The 24,476-nt window shown below is 37.9% G+C and overlaps 1 protein-coding gene across 1 annotated transcript in view; it reads left to right on the top strand.

The window, feature by feature from the left end:
• The window catches only part of XYLT1 (xylosyltransferase 1), a 289,074-nt gene that overhangs the window by 154,790 nt on the left and 109,808 nt on the right, over window positions 1–24,476 (top strand). The window contains exon 3 of the mRNA XM_067551051.1: window positions 1,022–1,547. Coding sequence (XP_067407152.1) covers window positions 1,022–1,547 — 526 coding nt within the window. The remainder of the gene's footprint in view (window positions 1–1,021; window positions 1,548–24,476) is intronic.

Here is a 24,476-nt window from a genome sequence, read left to right as displayed (position 1 = left end):
CATGGCAATATGACCTTTTTGGGAGGAAGGAGGAATATTGAAGAGTCAGTCAGTTCTATCTGATTCATTAGGCTATTGGAAAATGAACTCGATTCCTGTGTAGAGATGAGGGGTATAATCTGAGCATCACTGACCACCATTCACTCCACTCCTACACATTGCTTATTGTTTATAAATTGCCATTACTTACTGGCTGCATTGCTCCGATGCTGTCAAGCATCAGTTAGTAGCTAGTCTCAAACCCAGTATAATTTTGAAAACGAAAAGTTGTATAATAGCCGTTTAGCGTCTTATAAATACATGAGGGGCTGGACTATAGCACCTTGACTCACATCGAATAGTACCTTAGCCTAGTGGTTCTCAACCTTTCCCTACTATACCCCTTTCAGGAGTCTGAGGACCAAGCCCTGCCATCAGGGGCTGAAGCATGTAACTTAGCCCTGCTTGCCACACCCTAACACTGGCCCTGCTCTTGCAACCCCTCCCTCCCATCCTGCGACCTCTTTGGGGCTCACAACTCCCAGCTTAAGAAACATGGATCTAGATGAGTTGGTGTACCTCCTAGAAGACCTCTGTGTAACTCCAGGGGTACTTATTATACCCCTGGTTGATAACCACTGCCTTAGCCCAGGAAGTGGATGGGTGTACTCAAGGAGGAAATCACTATTGAGTGGTCCAGATTCCGGATCACTGACTCATGCAAGCAGTCCCATTATGTGATTGAAGCTATTAGAGGGCTTGACTCTGCTCCCTTTGAAGTCAATGAGAGTTTCGAAACTAACCGTAATGGGAGCAGAATCAAGCCACAAGTGAATGAATGCTCACCAACATGAGCTTCCCCAGTGTAAATATGGGACCTGAGTATCTAATGTGTGTTTATTAGGTGTATTTTAATGTGTATTTCTTTTTTCTTTTTTAAATTGACTTTACTTTTTAATGTGAAAGTTGCATGTGATGTAATGCATGCAATGTGGTTTAAAAAGTGTAGTAACACGCATATAACTTTTCCCTCCTTCTGTAGGATGGCTATTTTTCGCACCGACCAAAAGAGAAAATGCGAACAGACAGCAATAATGAAAATTCTGTACCCAAGGACTTTGAAAATATTGATAACAGTAACTTTGCTCCCAGGACTCAGAGGCAAAAATACCAGCCTGAGCTAATGAAGAAGCCTCTTAGCAAGCAGAAGGAGCACTTGAAAAAGAAACTAGAGCAAGAAGAAAAGGTGAAAGAGAATTCACTGCTAGGGAAGAACTCCAATGAAGTGATTCAGTTCAGCCATCCTTCTGTAAAGAACAGCAGCAGCAACAATTTGAAGGAGATTCACAGGTCTCCCAGACAGCACCATTTAAAAAAAAGTGGGAACAGCTCCCCTGAAATAAGATACGACCAACCACCAAAATGTGAAATATTGGGTAAGGAGGCAATCTCAGCTTTGTCTCGGTCCAAATCCAAGCAGTGTCGGCGGGAGATTGCAGAGATATACTGTCAGCACAAGCAAGGAAAGCTGATGCCTGAGAAGGTGATGCGTTTCTGTCCCCTGGATGGTAAGTTGGTAGATGCTAGGGTGGAATACGTTATGCCACATGGGGAGGGGGGAAATTTTATACAATAAAAGTCTTTTGACTTTGGTCCAGTACAAAAAAATCAACATTGTGCAATAAAGAATGCTACTTTTCTGGTTTGTGTAAAACAGTGAGCATCTAAAGATGACTTTAACAGAGAACTATGCAGAGAACGCAAGATTCTTGTTAAGTTTATATTGAATGTTCTGGTTCAGTTTTCTTCCATTAGATTTTTCTCATGCTATTTTAACCAGTTTTCAAGCAATGGAGCTTGTTCTATCAGTCAGCGGCAGTAGCAATGATTCCTTCTAAAGATACAGAGGCATATTCAAGAGTGGATGTTCATTCATTCCATCCCATTATTGTACGAAGGAGATGTACACTGTGTGGGAACCAGGGAGACAACCACTGTGAATGCTGGCACCTTCTGTTAGCCAGCAAAGGGGTCAACATTACTGTCTACTGCCAGGTGACAGAGAGCTGCTGGATGGAAGCTGCTAACCTGGGGGCAGGAAAAATAGGGTAAATAAAATAATAAACAAAATATTTTGTGGTTCAGTTCTGTTTTTACTGAAGTCTTGGTACAACAAATGTGGTTTGCAAAGCTCATTAGCTTTGAGTTTCCAATCCAAACCCATAGCTGAGGACAAGGCTTTGTTTTGTTTTTATTTTTCTGTAGGATCAAATTTGTGGCTTATTACACACGACTTGCTTTTAGCGTGTGTGTGTGTGCTGAACTTTTTTTTTTTTTTTGCCTTTCAAGAAAAGCTTCTCTCATTTCACCATGTATTTAACTGTGAATTATCCAAAGCTAATTCTACAGCACTGCTAAGGCCCAGTTCTGCAATCAGCACTTCAGCGCTTGCACAGTGTTAAGTACATGCTTAAGTTCTTTCCTGGATCAGAGCCTAAAGTGTACATATGAGAAAAGGCCTTGAAGAAGTACAACCAGCGGGCAAAGGGTGAAGCTGGAGAGTGCAACTAAACCAATTCTGGTGGATGGGACCTTTCATTGTGTGTCTGTGGTTCCATTTCTTTAATGTATTTGTTTTGGTGTTTGTGGGAGTTCTTTATAATTATTCTCTCACATTGGCAGTCACCATCATGTTCACACCAACACTCATCATCACTTCTTTGAGTGGCAGAGAATAGGAAAACAGGAGAAGGGTTAATGGACCTTGTGGAAGAATCAGATTTTACGGAGGTATTTGGAGGAAAGAGTGGAAGTATGGCAGACTGGGTCAGAGAGGAAGGTAAAGTCAAAAGAGGAAGAGAAAAGATCAAGCAGAAGTTGACTTCAATGGCAGGCTGAGTTATTCTGAGGTCTCCCAAAAAGTTCAAAACAGAGTCCTGGAATAATGTATTCAGACTGAGGAATGTCTCAGCGCACTGGTTACTGGTACTGTATACCTGATAAATCATATACAAATACAGTTGCAGACTCAGAAATTGTAGACTTATAGCAGTTCTTTGGGCTTGTCTACATGGACTTTTAGTTTGTTGCGAGTGGGGATATGAATCTACCCCACACTAGCTCGCTACGGACAAACTGTCCACATTGACCCTGCTCACGCAAATTAACAGTTTGTCCATGCACTTTGTTCTAGTCCCATTTCAAAGAGGTCTAGATCAAAACGCATGAATGTCAGCAGGGTTCACATGGACAGTTAGTCTGCAGCAGGATAGATTTACTCCTCAGCTTGCCACACACTAAATGTTCATGTAGACAAGCCCTTAGAAAGGTATAGGGTCTCCAGTCTCGTGTATCTGGACAGCTATGCCACAATCAGCAATAAAGTGTGAGGATTGCTCTGTTTGATATATTTTCTGTTTGCTGGTCTAACTGAACCTGGGCACCTGGGCTGCTGTACGTAAAGTAACAACAGTGAGCTGTCTCACTGCAAATGTCTGTTGGTGTCGTTTCCTTCTTTTCTTCCTTTAAGATACACAATTTTGTCTGGCCTTGTGTGAGAACTGAGGGGATTTAGTACTTTGCAACACACCCCCGTGGCTGCATCACCTGCCTGGTAATCTTTTCCCCAGGGGCCTAATGTAACATTCCAACTCCCTCAGCAGCTTTAGACAGCCGCCATTCTTAACATGAGCCTCCTAAGAAATATTTCCTGCTTCTGTCTTTAAAAGTGGAATTTCCCACAAATCTTCTGCCCAGGGGTCAGGATAGGCACCTTTCAGTCCTGGGCCAATAATAATTTTCTATATTTAATTGTCTCACAAATGGCATAAAATTAAACTTTTTGTTTTTAATATAATGTAGTAAATGATAGAGGAAAGTCAACTGGTAAGTGATGAAACTGTAAGAAATAAGTCTCTCAGGGTCTGTCACTTGGTAAGTCATTTGATATGTTTTTATTTTTAAAATGTATGTGAATTCAGTAACAGCAGAAGCATCTCACTTGAAAAGGGGCGGGGGCGGCATTCCATAAATGAAGCTTGCAGAATAGATATTAAAATATAAGGTGTAGAAAGGTCATTGCTAGGAGTTGTCAGATTAGCAGGAATGTCCCTGGAGCGCCATAAGATTTTTATTGTTAGTAGTGAGGCCCTTTTTCTGAGAATGTCTTTACCTAGCCAGATGGATCCTTGTAGAAAATGTTGACTTTTCTTTGTCTCAAGGTTATTCCATCCTGCCACACTGACAGCTGAAGTTAACCATTTCCACTGCCAAATTCTCCTTCAGGTGGTGATCCGTGTGTTGTCTCCATTAGACACAGGGGTAGTAAAATCAGGCTTGGCAGTTTTGCAGTGGGGGACATGATAGAGCAGCAACATAACCGATGAACTGCCAGTTGCTAATGCAGAAGGTACCAATGCACAAGTATACTGGGATGTAAGAGTCTGCTGAGGAATGCCAGAATTCCTAGGGCATCTTCTCAAAGGGCTGGGAAGTCCCATGTCTTTCAGAAGAAGAGATTTAGGGGAAGGAAAGAAATTAAGACTCACCAGCGTGGCCGCTCGATCCCCTAGAGGAGACACTCAGCACACTGTGCAGGAGTAGGCCTTACTTAACTGTTCAACCCTTTCTCATTAAAAAGTGAGCCTGTTTTTTTTTTTTTTTAAAGTTGTAGTCCCTTGTATCATACAGCTTCATTTTTAAGATCCACAAAAACGTAACTGTGCTGTGATCTACTAGGTCAGTTGAATCAGACATTCCCTTCTTTTTATCTTAAATTGTGTGTATTGTTGTTGTGCACTGATAAACAGCTGCTCCATCCCTCCTCCTCGGAGGCTACATGAACCCAATATATTCCTTAAAGGGGTGTTAAGCTTAATTAGCTAACATTTGTAAAGCACTAGCCCTGAGTTTTTTGAATGAAACAGGATAGTGCTGGTATTACTGTTTTCTTATGCAGAGCTCTTAACAATCTAAACATCAAGAAAGCGCTTTGTTGTGTGTCAGCACAAGTCAGACATCCCGGGAATCAATCTAAGTGTTTAGCATGCCAAGTGATATATCCTTATGTTTGCATATGAAAAAGATTTGCTATCTGTTTACAACAGAGCTGTGAACTTTAAATATTTATGTATTGGTCTCCATTCATTCATTATCTCAATGTATAAACTTGTTTCTAGAGCTGTGGGTTCCATTGAGATGTCATCTAGAGTGCAATTCCCTTGGATCCATTCATAGATGCATAGCTCTTCAAAGCCGCAGAATAGTTAAATGTGGCCATCAATCGTGATATATAACTTCATTGAGCCAGACTGTCATAAATTCTAAGTGATACATTCACATCTGTGTTTATCAAGAGGAGCTGTATTTTATAAGCTCTTTTTAAAAAAAAAACTATTTTATGTCCAAAGGTAGAGGTGTATAAACTCAAATGTAACTATCTTCAGTGTATTATGGAAAGGACCATTTAAACCTACAATATCGTCCATTGCTACTTCTCTGAAATGAGTGTATTCACTGTATGAGAACAGGAAGAGAGACACTCCATCCCAGCTGTGTACCCTACACTGAGAGTATGATTGAAGCAAAATAGAATAAGAGACTTTACATGTCATCTGAATTGTTTAGCACTGTTAGTGTGCATAGTTCTTTGCAGACAGATGTTACTGATGAAAATATTTTTTCATTGGTTTGTGTATGTATGATGAAATTGACATTTACCAACATTTACCGATAAAAATCTAATCCTTGCAAGTGCACAGATAATGCAGTTATGGGCACTGTATAAAGGACAGCTGTATAGATATTCATACTGTGATTTTTTTCCCCCTTTCCCTTGATATTCCCTCCAGATTTGTTGGATTATAATCTGTTTTTCACACCTACCATTTAGCTTGCAGCATTTTAAATCTCTGATTCTAAAGATCTGAGTGTCAGTTTGAAAGTTGGCTGGATACATGGCAGACCACTCTCTCAGAGGTGGTGTCAGTCTCGCATTCATCAGCGAAGCAGTGTTGTCACATGGTATTGAAATCATTTCTTCTCTGGTCCAGGTCATCCTTGGTATCAGACTCCCACCTGGGACTCTAGTCTACCCATGGTCATTGATGTCTGAAATTTAGTCTTCCTTGACCCAGGTCTTTGGTCTTTGAGTCCCAGATGGTTGCATAACATGTTTCCAGTTCCCTTTAGGATTTTTTTTTAACATGCACTTTTGATTAAAGAAAAGCCCCTGTTAAGCATGGAGAGCCTGGAGTAAGGTTGGCTTATTTCCCTTTGGCTACTATGTCATCTTTGCTCAGTTTATAAGTCAGAACAGGTTTCCTTCTACCTTCAGCCCTAGGGCAAACTGGATCATAAATAAAATAGAAAAAAAAATCCAAGTGGCCTCTTTCTGTACCATAATTCAGCACTGAAGGAGTTCTTCTCAGATTAGGGTATTTGCTCACCTGCTTCCTTACAGATGCTGCTGCTCTGTCACACAGAAATGACAATTTGATTTCTCATAAACTGCTAAGTAATAAAATATTTCAGTGCACAAAAGTAACTGAGACTTCTTCATGCTCTGAAACTTTGTCTAAGACATGCAGACAAGGTACGGTAGATTAGCAGAGCTCTTTGTGTTGAGTTATATACAGGTATAATAACAGTTTGTGCTTCTATAATGCCTTTTATTTGAGGACTTCAAAGCACCACATTGAAAGAGGTAGGATGATGTATAGAAAGAGGAAGTGATTGCATCACTTGCCACTAAAATCAGCCACCTCCGCAGTGGAACGCAGCAGCTGTTCAAAAATGTATGAGCAAGACTGTACAACTGTTAAAGATAGGAAGTGAAAGAGAATCCCATATACAGTTTAAACTGGAGGGGAACTGTAGCTAAGTAGGACATAGGTAGCTTAGTTAGAATGTGATCCTTTGGCCATAAAAAGTATTCTGTTAAAATGCTAAATAGTTATCATTAGGTTATACATGTATATTGACAGCTGAATAGACAGCTTTGTTTAGTTTACAGAATTTTCACAATGTGCTTTTTGACTCATTTGATCCAAAATTTAAAGAGTATGGGACCAATTCCCACAAAGATTATTGGTTCAGCCTCTATTTCTTTTGGTTTAGCCATTGCAAGTTACAGTCATTGCTGAGACTTGTCTTCACAACATTAATCTATTAGCCAACATGTTAAAAATAATATGATGAGTATAAGCTCTTTGAGACTGGTATTTAAGAGCCAGTGCATATGCAGACCCAACAAAACTTTAATTTGTTGCTCCACAGATGACTCCTGTTGCAATAAATTTACTGTGAATAGACTAATTGCAAAATAACGTTAATTGAGTAGTTATCAATGAACAACATCCTGTAGAACAAAACTGCTTACAATTAATAGCATTTAAGCTGTAAACTATTCCTCTGTAGAAAGCTAAAGATGTAATTACACCACATATGGAGATTGTGTTCAGTTCTGGAAACCATGATGCTAGTGTTTCCTTCATTATAAAGGGTTGTTTTGGCTTTTACTTTGATTCACAGCACTGGTATTTTATGCTAAATGAATTTATGAAAAGATAAAGGGTCTGAGTCAGAGAAGAATTAGGCCCCACAGGATATGTACTACACCATTACATATGATAAAACAAACCCAATAAAACCATCTATCCATCTGTGTGATGGAAGATGAATATAACCAAGTAAATATTCTTTATAGGATCAGGATCTAATGGCCTCTTGCAGAGGGAAGGGGAGATAAAATTGGTGGAAGAGTTCTCACATCTTGCAGAACGGAGCAGTATTGTCTCTGTATCATCCTGTTGGCTGTCTCCAGAGATTTCAGTAGCTCCTCTGCAAGAGACCAAAGCATATAGAACTCCACATATGTAAAGGAGGTGAGCTTGTGACATAGAATTGGGAGTGTCTTCCCAAAAAACCAGAGAAAATACCTCCATAGCAAATGTTGATCGTGTCCGCACGATCTTGTGTAGGTTTCTCCTTTTCCTGTAGTAAAACACCCTGTGAAAGGGGATTAGGGCATCTGTAACTGCCGCATAGGATTTTTAGGCCCTGGGCTCCCCAGCTGCTGGGAACCAGTGCAGTGGAATGGGGCCCTCTGTACAGATGGCCCTTTCCTCTTTCAGGTGTCCCGAAATACATGCGGCTCACAGGACAACTGCAAGTTTACGAGGCAGAGCCATGTTTAGAGAGCAAATGTCAGCCCCCTCATCTCCCCCCAAAATAACAACCTCCTTGCCCCCAATCCCACTGAAGGATGATTTTAAGGTTTCAGATGGCATTGAGGTTTTGGCTTGAAGTGCTAAGAAAACAAGCACCAGGAAATACATATTGAAGAATTGCCACTTTGAAGTAAATGCTAAGAACAAGCAAAATGTGTTTCTAACAACAAAAGGGGAGGGTGGAAATAGGCTTGAAAGTTTCAGCCACTCAAAATTTTGTAGAACTATTATTTTAGTAAAATGTCAACTTCATCTAGAGCCTTGAAGTGGGAGAGGTAGTGGTAAATATAGAACGAGTATTGACAAAATATGTCCCGGGAATAAACCTTCTGAGATTAGAGCAGAGGGATGGCAATAGCTTAGTGAAAGCTTTGGTAAGAATTACTCTGTACTGAAGACACGAAGAGGAAGGAAGAGATGCTTGAGAGCCTAATGCCTCTGTGTGATATAAAAATGCACATGTAGACAAAGAAAAGCCAGTCAAATGGGCAACTGATACAATAAATTGTCAGTGTGATGTGAAGGCAAGAAGTCGGCAGATTTGAAGAAAAGGCTACCCAGCAAAAGGAAAGATAGATATATATATATAGATATAGATATAGATATAGATACACACACACACACTATTCTTTCAGTCTCTTGAGTATATTTATTACAGTTATGTCAGTGGTGAAATCTCCAAGGCAAAATAGAATGACTGACTGAATTGTGCTATTTTTGTTCTTGGCTGACCAAGTCTGTTTCTCTGTCCCCTTGACCTGATGAGACCCTCAGTTAAACCAAAAAAACCCTCAACAACTCTCCCTCTTCTAACCCACCCTTCCCCAAAAAATAACCAGTGGAAAAATGCTCTTTGCAGGCCCTTTAAAAATTCTGATTGTTTCTTGAGTTGTGGAGAAAGCAGTACATTTCTAGGATTCAGGATTCCATACTTTAAAATCTGCTATGCATCTATCATTCTGAAGACATAAGTTCCTTACTATTCCCTATACAGTGCAATGTGATTTATCCAAATGTCTCAGGTGATATGTAAAACCATTGGCTAAACAAAGATTTGGATGGAGGGAAGAGCTCATTGGCCAATTATCTGCAGAGACTGTGTCAAACCTTCTATCACTGGGGCACAATAGAGAGATGAGGGTAGGCATGCAAGCCAGCTGTAAAAGGTTTTTCTAGGTTTCCAGCTTCTGTGGTATATTGAAGAATGCTATCTGACTTTTCTGACTGGCTTTAAGAGGGTTGCCTCCCAGCAGATATTAGGGTAGTTGTATGTCCCCTGGGTCTGTACTGTACCACACTTGGTTTTTGCTTACACACAATTGGGCAGTATTTGTTTAAAAGTGATGGCAAAATAAAGCATTAATGTATGTAAACTTTGACATCTCTTCAGGAATCAGACAAGTCTCATGCAGATTGTCCAAATCCAAACTGACCTATTGCAGAAAAAAACAACCACCCACATTTGGAATACACAGTTACAGAGAATGTAAACAACCTAATCCTTCTCCCAAATAGTCTTTTGGAAACTGTACAATTATTTTAGGACTCCCTGGGCTTTATGGGGCAAGTGTGTGTTTGTTTTTTGTAATTGCTTCACTTGGAGGTGAGAAAGAAAAGGTTTAGCAAACTAGTCTCAATTGAAATGCCAACTAGCACTAGACTCCAGGCCATAATTTGGCCATTTCCATTGCAAATGAGTATTTCTTAAATAGAATATACTTTTAACACAGCAGACTTTTCTTCTTCTTCTTTTTCAAGTAACCATGGCTTCTATAGAAAAAAGAAAGTGACAAGAAAGTCTGTAGCTCAGCAGCCAGGGAAAAGATTTTGAAGTTACTCAATATAAATTTAGTCTGATGAACAAACACTCATCATTTGATGATAGTCTGAGGGCTTGTTAAAAGTGAATAGGGCTTGATTGTCCTCTCACACAGTTTTAGCATCTATGAAATGTCATCGATCAGCCATCCAATGATGTCAAAAGAATGACTCCTGGTTTATACCAGCGTAAGCAAGAGCAGAATAAGGCCCAACATCTGCCTTCTGTTCATGCCAGAAAGCTCTGTGGACAAATGGAGGTGCACGAGAAGCTCTGAAGTACTTTCCATACAGTTTTACAAACATTTTATTTCTGGCAAGACCATGGGTGAAATCCTGGCCCAATTGAACTCAATGGCAAAAGTCCCATTGAGTTCAGTAACGACAGGATTTCACTGCTCATTCTCTCATCAGCCATGCAGGCAGAAGCATCATTCTCTCATTACACACGGTGCTTGCTGAAGCCAGATCGTAATAACACATTTTATTTATTTATTGGGTACTTATCCATCAGTGCTGTTCTGTCTCTTACAGCAAAATCCAATAGAATTTAGTAGAGAACTGTATCCTTTTTACAGAATTTAAATCAGCTAGTGGAATTTTATTGCAGGGATATAATTTTCTGTGAAGTCAAATCTTATGTCTTTTTTGGAGTAATTTCTATAGATACTCTATTTGTTTCGTCCCAATTAAATTATATAGAATTGTTCCATAGGGATAAAGCACTAGGCCCGCAGAAGTAGAAGGTTCTCCAAATGGCTATTCTCATGATTATCCACAAAACTTCTGCAGCAAACATATACAATTTTTTCTTTTGCCTTCTAAAGTCTCGTGCCGATAGTCCAAAAAAAGACAAAAGAGTAGGTACATTTAAAAGATGCCAGGAGCTCAGTGTTATGCTTCCAATCCCATCCATCGAAAGCTTTACATGTTAAAACTAAAGTCTTGATCTCCTTGTCCTCACTGATGAATAGCCGTGGTGGAGAGTGAACCATCTGGTAGGGAGAATCCCCTCTTCTCATCTATGACATCCATCATGCCGCTGGATTTCTGCACCAGCTTTTGGGAGTTTGAAAAGTTCCTCATCTTGAATTCTGAGGACAACTATTCTTCTACCCCCAAACAATCTCTCTTTGATTTCCAAGACGGTTAGTGAATTATATGCTTTGCAATATATGTATTCCATGGATCAGCTATAGGGATCTTACATATAGAGAAATTGTCACCATCCTCCCAACTCTGATTTACACCAGAATACAATTATTCACTATTATGATTGGTTAGCCTTAAATCATACTGTTCTTATGATATATCACATTTCAGTGTCAAAGAGGCTGGCTATCATGGTGCTGCTTGTTCTATAAATCTGCCTGATTGTGAATTGTATTATTGAACTGCAATTCAAGTCTAATCTTTATGTAACTAGAATATAATTGCTTGTATTGTTGTATTTGTTGTATAGTGCATACTTTTTTCCTAGAGTATTTCATACCCCAAGGAATCTTGAGGTGTTGTGTTTTCTACTCCCAGTTCATTTGTAGCTGGTAAAAACTAAGAGTTACATTTATCGAATGAGGATTACGCACTTGTTTGTGACTGGCTGTAAATTTGGGTTTTAGCTCTCTTTTCTTACTCATCTGTGTTTTTTAATTGGAAACGAAGGTTAATTATTAATTGGAAATCAAGGTTTCCATCATCCCAATGAAGGGATATTATAATGTGTGTGCATACATGTGTGTGTGTGAGAGAGAGAGCACAGCATAATATTACTGAGCTTGACAGTAATATGACTAAATAGAACCATAAATTTCCACATTCACCATCTATTTCTGGGCTGTGAGTCATTCTGATTTTAATTTACCAAATAGCATAGCAGGGAAGACTAGTTTTTAATGTACTAAAAGTTTAAGAAGAAAGTTTACTAAGACGTTGTTTTACCCTTTGTAGTTTTTAAAATGGGCCAGAATTTTAGAGGTATTTAGGTGTTTAAAGATGTAGATAATCCTTGATGGGATTTTCAAAGGTGCCTAAGTGAGTTAGGCACTTAATTCCCATTGATTTCAACCTGCTTAGGACTTCTGAAAATTCCACTCGGCACAGATCTTCATCTTTTGGTACCTAAATACCTTTGTAAAATCTGACCCCATGTCCTTTTATATCCCTATATATTTGTTCTTTGATTGTTTACTTAGGAGTTTTGCAAGGAATAATTCTTTATAAAATAAAAAAACAAACTAGACAGAGAAAGCAGACTAGCTAATTGTCTTGGCTCAGCTAGCTGCTTCACAAAGATAAATTTATTCTTGAATTACTAAAGTGACAACTAGTGATATTAACTAGGAACAGGAATTGTACAAGAACAACAATGCACTGGATGTTTGCCAAATTGCAGAAGAGAGAGGAAAGGAGATTGTATTGGTCAGTGTGCATTTTATGATTTTACTCTTCTCTGCTAGGAGGTGATGGCAAAACCAACACTATTGTGACATATATAAGCAAAATGGGCCAGATCCTCAGGTGATGTAAATTGGCATAGCATTATTGACTTCAGTGAAGCTGTGTCAGTCTGTTAGCTAAGTATCTGGGCCATACTTTTATTCCATATTACAAAGATGTTTCTGTGAACATTTGTTCTTCAGAAAAATGAGGCTTTTTAAAATTGAGTTATGAGTGTCATTATTGAGCAGTCAATCTTAAAAGAGCAGCTCAGAATGACTCCAGTTTATTTTTTGTGTTGAGAATGCTTCAGTGTCTAACATTTCAGATTGTGAGAGAGGAACATTTCGAGTACTGGCCCTTTCATTTGAGGCCTAATATCTGTTCCTGTCTAATTCCTAGTAGGAGGTTAATGTCAGGACAAAGGTTTCCCTGTATGTTTTGGTGCAGAAATTTTGACTACTCAAAAGCCAAAGAGTCACACTCTGAAGATAGGTTTACCAACAGGTGGTAACTCGTATAGACTTTATCCATATGCCCAATTTACATTATACCTTATTTTCACATTTTTGTGCTGGGATTTTTAAAATAGACTAAGTGATTTAGGCATCCAACTCCCTTAGGCTCCTGGAAATATCCGACCCTTAGTGAAGCACCCATTATGTGCCTAGTCTGACTCCCACTGGAGACCATGGGACGTTCCCCATTGACTTTGGTGAGAATTGGATTGGCCACTTATTGAATTGGTTTTACTTGTTCTAGGATTTCTAAGTAAACCTTATAATCCCTGGATCATGCATTCACTGTTTTAATTTAAGAACATCCTAGAAGGAACTAGGAGGATGTTCTGGTCACACAGGGATGAATGGAAATCAAGATTAGTGTTAGCATCCATGACTGGAAGCATTCTTGTGTCACCATTCAGTGGAAGAATATGATCCTAGGAAAAGCATGCCTAACCAGTATTTTGGGCCCTTTGCCAGAGATGGAAATAGTATTTTGCTTATGTTTTTCTTTTTGGCCCGTAATTACTGTGGGCTATAAAAGCTTTGGGAGAGACAGGAATAAATTGAGATGGGGGTTTCAGCATAGACCAAACAGGGCTGAGAATATTATACACACAGCTGGTCCAGATAGAAAGCTTATTTGGGAAAGTAAAACATTTTTGTGTTGACTATAAATATAGAATTTATTCTTCAAGTATGTATTATTGGGCCAGCTCCAGCCATACTACATGGAATTCCTCATGTGGGACATTCTGTTGCACCATAAAAACTGATAGTGCACTGTGCTGGGACTTTGGAAACTTGGATTCTGTCCCTGGATCCATCACTGGCCTGTTGGATGACCTTCAGCAAGTCCCTTCATTTCTCTTTGCCTGATCTTCTTTCTTTGTAAAGATTTACCCATGACAAGCTCTATAGAACAGCTAGGGACCATTTCTGTTTTAATCCTTTTCGATTTCAAGACGCACTTACCATAAGCCTGACAAAGTTTACAGGTTGTTGGTGGGTTTTTTGGGGTTTTTGTAACTGTTTTTTGACTTTTTGAGTCTTCTGCAGGAGGCTGAAATTTCAGCATGCGAGAACAATTTTTTAAAGAAGCAAGGTGATAATTCTTTCTCTGAAGAAATGTAACATTTCTGAAGGGGAACATATGGGATTCTACCACCATAGAAAGCTTAATGTCTTGTGGGGAGAATGATGGTAGGCTAGACAACATTAGTTCTATATAAAGTGAGATTAACTTATTGTACATGCTACTGTTAATTTATTAGCAGATAGCTGTTGTGGATTCTTTAGCTTTAGGATGCAGCATGGTGTAAACATGTGAACGTAGTTTATCAGTTTTCTACAGTATGTTATCTCAATTGTATCCATAAAACTCAGCAGCTTTGACCGTTTTACATGAACTGACTTGCTAGTTGCAGGTGTGAGTTATATGCATGTTTATGAAATATGCAGGGTTTCACTTAATTAATTTTGCATTTGAGGCCTGGTAAAGCAAAGTAATAACTTTCCATCTTGATTCTGTAACTTTTCACTTGTCTAGAATTTATGCACCGAAACAAATCCATTTCCTTTGCCTCAGAATGAGTAGGTGTGGTTGTATTTTTAAGACTTCTGTGTACTATATTTGGTTCCCATGGTAAATTTCCTTTAGGTAAAATGAGAAAGCAATATTTTTTCATTATCCATCAGCTACCCATGAGAGAGTGGATTTAGGTCACAATTTATTACTCTGTGGAATTGAATCCAATATTTAACACAAAGTCATCTATTCTGATATGCGAGTACTTTAATGACTGTGAAATTTATACAATGATAAAATAATTTTAGTCATTTGTAGGATATATCTGAGGCAATTTGATGTGTACAAACCCTGGATTGGATTTGGAAACTGGATATGGGATAAATATGGAAAATAGTGATTGATTGGTGGAAGGTTGGAATAATGTCTGCCTTGGTGTACTCTTTAAAGTTTAAATTATTAATCTAATACATTCTTCTAAACTTTTAGGAGCCGTTAAGTTGGCATTCAATCGATGTTAAATCTTCAAACATGGAAAGGTTCTGGAATTCAAAAAGATCGATATGTTTTACCCTATCAGGGGGAATAATGATTCATCTTTAATATTTTAGAGTGGAAAAGATATTATTCTATATGTACTAGATTACTTACTGGGAATCCCTGCAAGAGGACAGAGCCATAAACCAGAGGGCTAAAGATCAGGAGACCGAGATAAATACTAGAAAGAAAGGTAAAACCCTGCATAGTTTTGGAAGTTGGGAGCAAATTCTGGCTGTCTTAATGTGTAACTCCTATGTGGTTAAAAATGAACACCATAGCTGAATAAACAGTACTATTTTATTTTATGTTCATATCCTGGCTGTTTGAGAGTAACACAATTTTTACAAAGCTCTATGCATAGGTTACTCCTCCCAGGCGAAGAGAGTGATGGTGTGTCAGGGCCACAGATATATTGCTAAGTATTATACATGCTAAAATATATTAACCATACACTCTGATCTCTAAAACCACCTTGGAATGCCTTTCGGTGGCTGAGGACATTGAAAACAAATGGAGAATCCGTAGACTGTAAGCTCCACAGGAATCAGGATGAAGGTGCAACAGTAGCAGCTTGTTATGGGAAGCGACTGTGGGTAAAATTCACTCCTGTGCCAAGTAAGCCGTCAATATAGTCTCATTTTTCCCTACAGATTCCACCCACAGATTTTATCTGATGTAGATAGACTCTGAAGTGTGCCTCACCTAGCAGACCTGCAGACTTTGAATTTCACTGTACAATATAAAGTATATAATGAAAAAATGTCCTCATCCAGCAACTCTTCTATAGCAAAGGCAGGGATTGGTTATATGAGGACATATGATAGAATCAGCAGGCATAACTGAAGGAACCCATCTGGTGTCTATATGCTAACTTAATCGCTCCAAAGAGAAATCCAACATACTCAACCAGGAAAAAATAAAATCCTGCTTCAGGCAGTAACTAAACCTGGTGAAGATTCAGGGTCAGTTTAAGATGTGTAGTAACCAGGTATTAAGAGAATGAAGTGCACTGTTTTGACAAATGACCCAGGGGAAAATGGAGGAAATACATTCCGACTGTACTAAGCACAAATTTAGCAAGACAGTATGGTATGTGGAAAGTGCTTTTCCCCTGATTTACTGTCAGTGAAAAAATTCAGGTGCTACAACCATAGACCTTAAAATAAGGACATGCATCGGGTGAAGAGAGCCTCCTAAACATTAATGTGGAATTGTCTTTGAATACTACAAAGTTTATTTTTTGTGGTGGAGATGGGAAGAAGGACCAGACGGTGAAACAGAATCTCCAAACAAGTTTTGATCTTCCAGAATAAAAGAACCTTCCTACATCTAAAATAATCAGATAACTACCGCAGCACAAAGTTTTCACAGATAGACTGTGCTTGGACTTTAGGTTTCATTACAAATCCAAAATTAGGCAGGGAGTGTATACCTTCCATCAAACCTGGATGAGCATTGAGTGATTCAGCATTGCACATAGACCGCTTATCTGAAATAACTAAGATTTAACATTTCCATTTGTTGTTTTGGCTGAGAACTTTAGGTGCCAGATTCTCAGCTGGTGTATGCCAGAGTAGCTCTATTGGGTTAAATCAGGGTTCCCAATCAACAGTGCAACTTCTCTGAAATATCATCTTGTGTTTTAACTACACAAAGAAGAAATGCAGAAAGCTGAGTTTCTTCAAATTAATTGGATTAATCTGGATTGGATATTTCATAATTTGACTCAGTAGGCACTTTAAAATTCCTAGAACTTCAGGCTTCATAGAACAGTTATCTCACCAGTTGTGACACCCTATCTGGACTTATTTATTGCTTTGAACATGGAAACACACTTTTACAATTCATAATTGGCTATAAAGAAATGTAACTGTTATTTAAAATGCTGTGTTGGGAAGGATAGGTAGTTATTAATTAATAATGCATCAGTGCAGCAACAAACAAGCTGGTAAAGATACTGCTTGTGGGATTGGCAAGGCCTCTGCATGCTTCAAGACTTTTTTAAAATCTTCGATATCCCCAGGATTAGCTTGTCAGCATGCATCTACTCTAGGGATCTTCTGGTTGTCCATACATGGGGCAATGTCGTTATAAAATAATGAATTATGCATGACTATAACTTAATTAAAAGAAAATCTAATTGTACCTCTTGCAAAAACCACGTTAGCGTGTTGGATGGTTTTGGGTATCAATAAACTGGTTCTTGCAATGGATTCAATGCAAAAAGGCAAGTGAGAAGGAAACACGAACTGAAAAGTCAATAACATCCTTGAGGGGTAGAGGATTTAATGTGAAGAACCATAAAAGAAAGGGAAAACCCTATGCTTTGGTCCATTTCTTATTAAAATGTCTGCTAAAAGGAATTGGTGATTAAAGTATAAACTTTTGCAAACAACATACAACAGGCTTCTCCAGGTAATGACAGTGTAAATGAGGATTACATCCAAATTAGGCCAGCTGAGCATTGTTTTAGTATGCCAATAAAATTGATATGAACTGTTTGGAAATTTGTCATAGTAAACATTGGCTATCAAATCCACACCCTTGTCTCACTGGTGCAATAGAATAGCACGGAGAAATGAGATGTCTTTCTATGCCTCAGAGATGCACTGTACTTAGTATTATTTGTTAGCATTTTTCTTTCATGCTAAGGGATTACTAGATTTCCAATTTGTCCTTTCTTTGCATGATAATTGGCAGTCAAGAGAATTTACTTGGGGTGCAAGATTTAATATTAATTCCTGTTGTCATGTGGATAGTGAATTAGCTTTTCTAGACTTCATCATGTGTTCTCAGCAGGCATATATGTAATTAAAATGAACACACATTGGGTTTCATATTAGCACTCAAAGTCTGCCTATGGCAAAAGGTCTCTAGATTCCTTTGGGATTGCATACCCAGGCAATGTAATTATAGTATCAGTAATAATTCGTTGATTTTATTTTCAGTATTTTATTATTCCAGAGTAATGTTAACCTTTTTCAAACCACGTAGCTTTCAGATTTAGGCCACATTTTTGAAGAATAATCTCATTAATCCATAGAATTTCTGGCATAATGGGTAGCCTGATATATAGGAGCCAGTGAGTGACCCTTTCATTTGGTGAAGGTTATGCTGTATATCATTAAGCATCCAAAGAGTTAAGAGGATTATTCATTGTACTGAATCAATATATGTGAATCAGTTACTTCAGAATTGAAACTTTTTTTGATTAAAAAGCCCTCTACTTATTATAAGAGTATAGTCAAAGTTGGAGACCAATTTCTTTTATAATCCTATTTTCACACACATATAACTTTCTAAAACATTTATTTTTAAGGCTGAACGTTTTGATACTTGGACTTTGTCCTAAAAATGTTTCTTTGTAAGTTTAATTTTTCTTAATGTCAAAGTTGTTGATGAAACTCCCTTCAGCTGTTTTTGATTTATGATCAAGTGAAAAAGTACATTTTTTATTGTAGAATGAACTTACAACCACACTTTTAAAAAGCAGGTTACAGCAAAAACAGCTCAGACTTGAAACTTGGTATGGACAGAATCTTCTCTGAGGAATAGTGACTTTGCCTGGGGAAAAAAATAAGAATGCTAAACATCACTGAAAAACTTCTGAAAGATGTACAGTAGGACTCCATCTTTTTAAGTTACTTTAATTAAATCCCACCTCATGTATTGTTTTGCTGCACTTCTCCCTCCTTTGCCTCACTATTGGGCTAAACGTGTTGTTCTGCGAACAGTTTGCAGGAGAGAGATTGTCTATTACTGAAACACAAGCAATAAAATCTTTTAAAATTAGTTACTTGTAGCATTGACTCATCCCACTGTTGTGTAATTTGTCAATCTTGTCTGTCTACTGAAGAAAGGGATACATCTATTAAATATAGAAACAGTTCAGCATTTCACATTTCAGCACTGAATATATCAGAAATCGTCTGTAATCTTTCCAAATGTTAAAATAAAGATATTAGCAAAGGGATGATATTGCAAAACTGCAGTTTGGTTGCTTTTGATTGCTTGTTTCTTAGCTAAGATGACGGATCCTCAAGGAAACTCAAAGTTATTAATATGGAGACAAAATCAATGAAAGCTACACCAGGAGTAAGATGAGCAGGATTTGGCTCCTGTATCCAAATTATCATTTCATACTCGTTTTACATTGGTGTCACTCCGCTGACTTCAATCGATTCACTCCTCATTTACAGAAAGATAAATTAGAGGACACTTGGTCCCATAGAGTTAATGAACAAATCCTTGCCAAATGTATTAGGTTACAGTCAGATAGCTAGACCTGTCCTTATTTATAGTTAATACCCTTTTCAAGTCTGAACTGTGAGTTCTTAATTTTTTCAGCCTGCAAATCTATGTGGGGAAAAGTTAATGACAAAATAACTAGGCTGAAAACTGTTTGGTTTGATCCATTAACATAAGTTCTTGAAGTCAGACAGTTTTCTTGGGATTTTAAAATGACCATGGTCCCTTTGGTTTTCAATATGAAGTGAGAGGATGAGGTAGAATAAGATTTCATCAAGGTTCTTGTGAAGATGCTGGATACAACAGGTGTGTCTTTCATTGTGCTAATGCCTTGGGCCCGATTAGCAGAGCATTTATGCATGTGCTTCAGTTTAAGTGTGTGAGTTGTCCCAACCTGCTTACATTTTATTAAAGCATATGACCAGTATAAAGCAGCCAAGGTTTGTTTCCCCCTGGACCTTCCAGCCTTTCCCTGAGCCTGTCTTTACCTTCTGGCTCTCCCCTCCTTCTTGGCTTTGTCAGCTTCACAACTCCCTCTTCACGGGGAGTAACTGTAGGCTACCGTCTCTATAGCCCCAAATACCTCCTTTCTCCCAGGGAGTGACAGCAGACTACTTCCCTGTAGCCCCTTTCTGCTATCAGCTCCCTGGCTTGATAGAAACCCTGCCTGTTCCTGTACTGGTGAATTTCCCCTAGTTAAGGCTTCCCTCTTAGCCTTAATTCTCCCATCCTGTAGCCTAATAAGTTAATTGGTCCATCTGGCCTTACGTGTGTGTGGGGTGAAAACCCCATTACACATCTTCACTAATCCTCTTAATCAAAAATATTTTTAAAAACTGACTCCAGTCAGGAAGTAGGACATAGAAGTACAGTTCCCATCTACCTAAAGAATATCTCAGTTTACAGTGCACCGGGGATAGGCTGAATTCTGTGTCCTATGATAAATACTTTTATTTATGGATTTTAGGACAGTAAGTTAATCGTAGTTAATGTATGTGATTATGCAAAACAAATTAACTAGATTTTAAAAAAGTCATGGATAATCTGTTTTAATCGCACTATTAAATGATGATAGAATACCAATTTACATTTATTATAAATATTTTGAATGTCTTTCTACATTTTCAAATATATTAATTTCAATTACAACACAGAATACAAAGTTTACAGTGCTCACTTTGTATTATTTTTATTACAAAGATTTGCACTGTAAAAGATAAACAAAAGAAATAGTATTTTTCAAGTTACCTCATACAAGTCCACTCAGTCCTAGTTTTTGTTAAACCAATTGTTAAGTCAAACAAGTTTTTTTTACATTTATTAAATGTAATCTAGCTCAAGTAGCATAGTGGTCTTTATTATTCATGTGTTGTTATAACTTAGCATATCATATGAGTTATCTTTTAAAGCTTGCCAAAAGAACCAATGTTAATTGCATACAAAAGAGCGTATTTGCTGCTGGAAATGTCACACCATAATTATATTCCATTTCTCTGTCTGACAAGAAATATACAACTAAAAGAAAATTAGTCCTGTTTTTTCCCCCGATGTATAAAATTATTCACGGTACTTTTCAGTTGGTGTACATGGCAGATGTTTTTTGAATTACAAGAACAATGATAAAAATAGTTCATACCTTATTAAACAAGTAAAAGGTACTAAACTAGATAGCATGAATGAAATAAACACTGCAAAGTTATGTACTTAAACATTTAAATTGCACAGAACAAGTTGATTTAACGCACCTAGTCTATGAAAATAGTGATTTGTACAGTAGGGGACTAAATCCAAAATCCTTATTTAGCCCTTGTTAACAGTCACTGGGAATTTTGCCTGAGTAAGGCACTACACGATTACACTGCAGGTTGGTAATAAGAATAGTTGCAATGGAAATGAAGTAACAACTCTATGAGGGCCATCTGCTGAATTTAATTCTGGGACCTAAAGAGCTAGAAGCAGAATCCTTACCACTGGAGATAAGAGTGACTCCACTATCAGGTAGCTATTAGTAGACTGTTATCCTCTTAGGTGGACCTACAACTAGAAGATGCCGAAAACCCATTCTTTTCTAGTGTGTGTTTCAATGACTACTAACAAGAAATCATAGATCATATGAATAACTATCTACAGAAGTTTAATGGTTACACTTCTGAATCTGTCTTGCTTGTGTACTATATTTCTTTGGGTTACTCAAGGGCAACGTTAGTTTCCTAGAAGCTCTAACACCATGCCAGAATTCCTTGTGATAAGAAATATTCAAAAATAGTGATTTGTAAGCCTCCACTCCTCAAAAATGTACATCCCTGCATATAGCAAACTAGAATTTAATTTATTTTCTTAGAAAAATTTTTCTTTCAAATATTAGCTGTATCTTAAACTAACTTATTCTTAGGCAACTGATGGCTCTAGTATACCAGTTCACTGCTACATAAGAACTGAGGGTGAGATTTTTAAAAGCATAACTCTGCTACTGTTGAAAGCATTGGTAAAACATAAAAAGGAGCACAGATAAGCCAACACTGAGCGATTTTGAAAATCTCATCCTCTCTCTCTCATGTTTTGTTTATTTTTGTCACAGGTCAGTTAGGAAATTCTGCTGCTTTTTACTTGCACTACAACTTTATTAATATCAACTAAAAACCGAATCTCAGAAGTGTTGCAACAAACAGCTTTTCGCATGTATAAATCCATCGCACAGTCTTGTAAATTTTTTTATTCTATCAATCTTATTAGTTCTCAGTGCCTAACAAGACCCACATTAAATTGACACTATCAAATACTGTGACTATCCCATTTTTTCTTTTTCTTATTCCCTAGTAGTGTGCTCAGGGCTGTACAAGGCACAGAATAAAGACAGTCTTTGTCCCAGAGAGTTTACAGTCCAAAAGGGAAAAGGTAGGATCTAATGGGAATCTGAAAGGAAGCACTAACTTGGAGCTATATAATGCCAGATCCTCAGCTGGTATAAATGATCATGGCCGCCCTATTACTTACAGTGGCTCTAAGCTGACTTAGCCCAGCTGAGGACCCAGCCCTTAATGGTTAATTGTTCACTGCCTCATGGACATCAGAGAAGAAGTGAACCTTTAGGAAGGACTTGAAAGCAGACATCATGGTGTTTTGGAGAACAGGGATGAGAGGACATTCATTGCAGAGATAATAAATATTTTTTTGCTACATACTGTTTATTCTTTACTTCACTGTCTAAGTAGAGATTTTCCTAGAAGGTTATGTAAAGGGGAGTCTACTTTAACAAGGTATTTGCTAGTGTTTTCACTTCTTGTTGGTTATTGCATGCTGTGAGCATGACAGTAGGAGATGGAGAGAAGGTTATGGATGTACCGGGCTCTGAACACACAGAGATGGAATGAAACAAGAGATGGAATCAATAAAGATTATTTTCAGACACTAATTTGAGGCTTGAGCCTTGATAAATCTCTGTAACATCTTGGGGATTTGTTGTATTGTTGTAAATGGGAAGATAACTATACTGGCTCTGTTGCTCTATGCAACTGGTTAGCTTCAGAAAGATAGACATTTTTTTTTCAACTGTTATGCTAAATTTGAATTCCAAACTTAACAGATTCTAGGTGTTTAGCTGTGGAATTAAGCTGTATGCCTTCACAATTCCTCCATCCCCATTTAATTTAAGCTTTGTTTGCTAGATTTTATAAACCTTTGCTTATAGGAAATTAAATAGACTTAAGCATTGCGTGCTCTAAGCTTTTTTCCCCTGCTCTTACTGTATATCTGTTTTAAATATCAAAACTTTAAAAAGTAAACTCAAAAATAGCCAATAACTTTTTGTCCCATACTTTCCTCATTCTTCTTTTCTGGAGATATTTTATTTCCCTGTCCTTTTATTTATATTCATTTCCATTGCTCCTTCTCCTTTCCTAAAAGGATGCAATCCAGCAGCACTGAAGTCAGTGAGGGTTTTGCTGTTGATTTGAATGAGAGAAGGACCGGAGCCGAATTGTACAAACACAACTTTACAACCTGTGACACAGAGGCCCACTGAGGTTCACCACTCTGAGGTGTAGTGGGTCACTGACACATACACACTGTTTTCATGATATATTCCCAAGAGGAAGTGTGTGATATATCACTGGAAAACTAATAACTCACTGATCATGAATATTCTTGTGATATATGTGTGGGGTGCATACAGAAAGTTATAAATACGTGTTTGGATTATGGTCTTAAAATGTGGTTGGCAAGCGATGCATAAACGCATTCTTCTTAGATAAAGGAATGTGTATTTGCTTCTCTGACCAGCCTGGTCATCAAGTAGAGACAATGAAGGTACATTTATATAAAAGGTAAACAAAGCTATCAAACTAGCAAATGAGGAGAGGATGGAGTCTGAACTTGAAATGATAAGCAATTGAATCAAGTGATTGTATAAAATATTACTTGATACACGTTTATAATACAGTAAGATCTTGTATGAAAGCCTGTGAGACACTGGTATTTGTGAAATGTGTACGTTAACACTATATGAGGAAATATGGATACCAGCTGATACTATGCTGTGATCAAATGTGTTTTCTCCCAGACTGGAGACCGGTAGATAGCTGCCTTCCCTCCTGTGTAGATTAAGCAATGTGGAATCAAAACAATGGAATCGCCATTTACATACAATTCAGCAGAGTCATGAGAAGTTCACAGGAAAGGAAGAACAACAGGAAACCTTCTGGGCTCTCAAAACAGAGACAGTGAACTTTTGGGTGATATAAGGATGGGGGGCAGAGGGGCAAAAAGACATTTGAGTTATCCATCGCTTGGGGGATTCAAGAGGCCAGAGCTCTTGAAATCACAGAAGGTTGGAGTCCTTCAATCAAGGGTTTGAAGTTTCTGGGAATTGAGTTTAGATGAGACAGCTGCTTAGACAGACGTTGTAACTTGCTGAAATTAAGTTGGTCTTAAAAACGTATTTTTACTTTCATATGCTTTTAACCCTTTCTATCTTTATTCCTTATACTTGGTGTCACTTAATCCTATGTTGTTTTGTTAACTAAACTTGTTTTGCTTTCACTATAAACCAATTTAGTGCACAGATTGAAGGAAAAGGTGTATTAACTTCAGATAAACTAACAAGCTGCACTGAATTGTTCCTTTAAAAGAGCAATCAACTTAATAACGTCTGTGAGTGTTCCAAGAGGGGGCTGGCACTTTCCAGAAAATGTCTTTGGG

Source organism: Emydura macquarii, unplaced genomic scaffold (genome assembly GCF_026122565.2).
Source record: "Emydura macquarii macquarii isolate MOO-44397 ecotype Brisbane River unplaced genomic scaffold, CSIRO-AGI_Emac_v2 contig_1348, whole genome shotgun sequence".
Taxonomy (NCBI): Eukaryota; Metazoa; Chordata; order Testudines; family Chelidae; genus Emydura; species Emydura macquarii.
The sequence above is the reverse complement of the archived record's forward strand: the minus strand, read 5'-3'. Positions and strand labels throughout refer to the sequence as shown.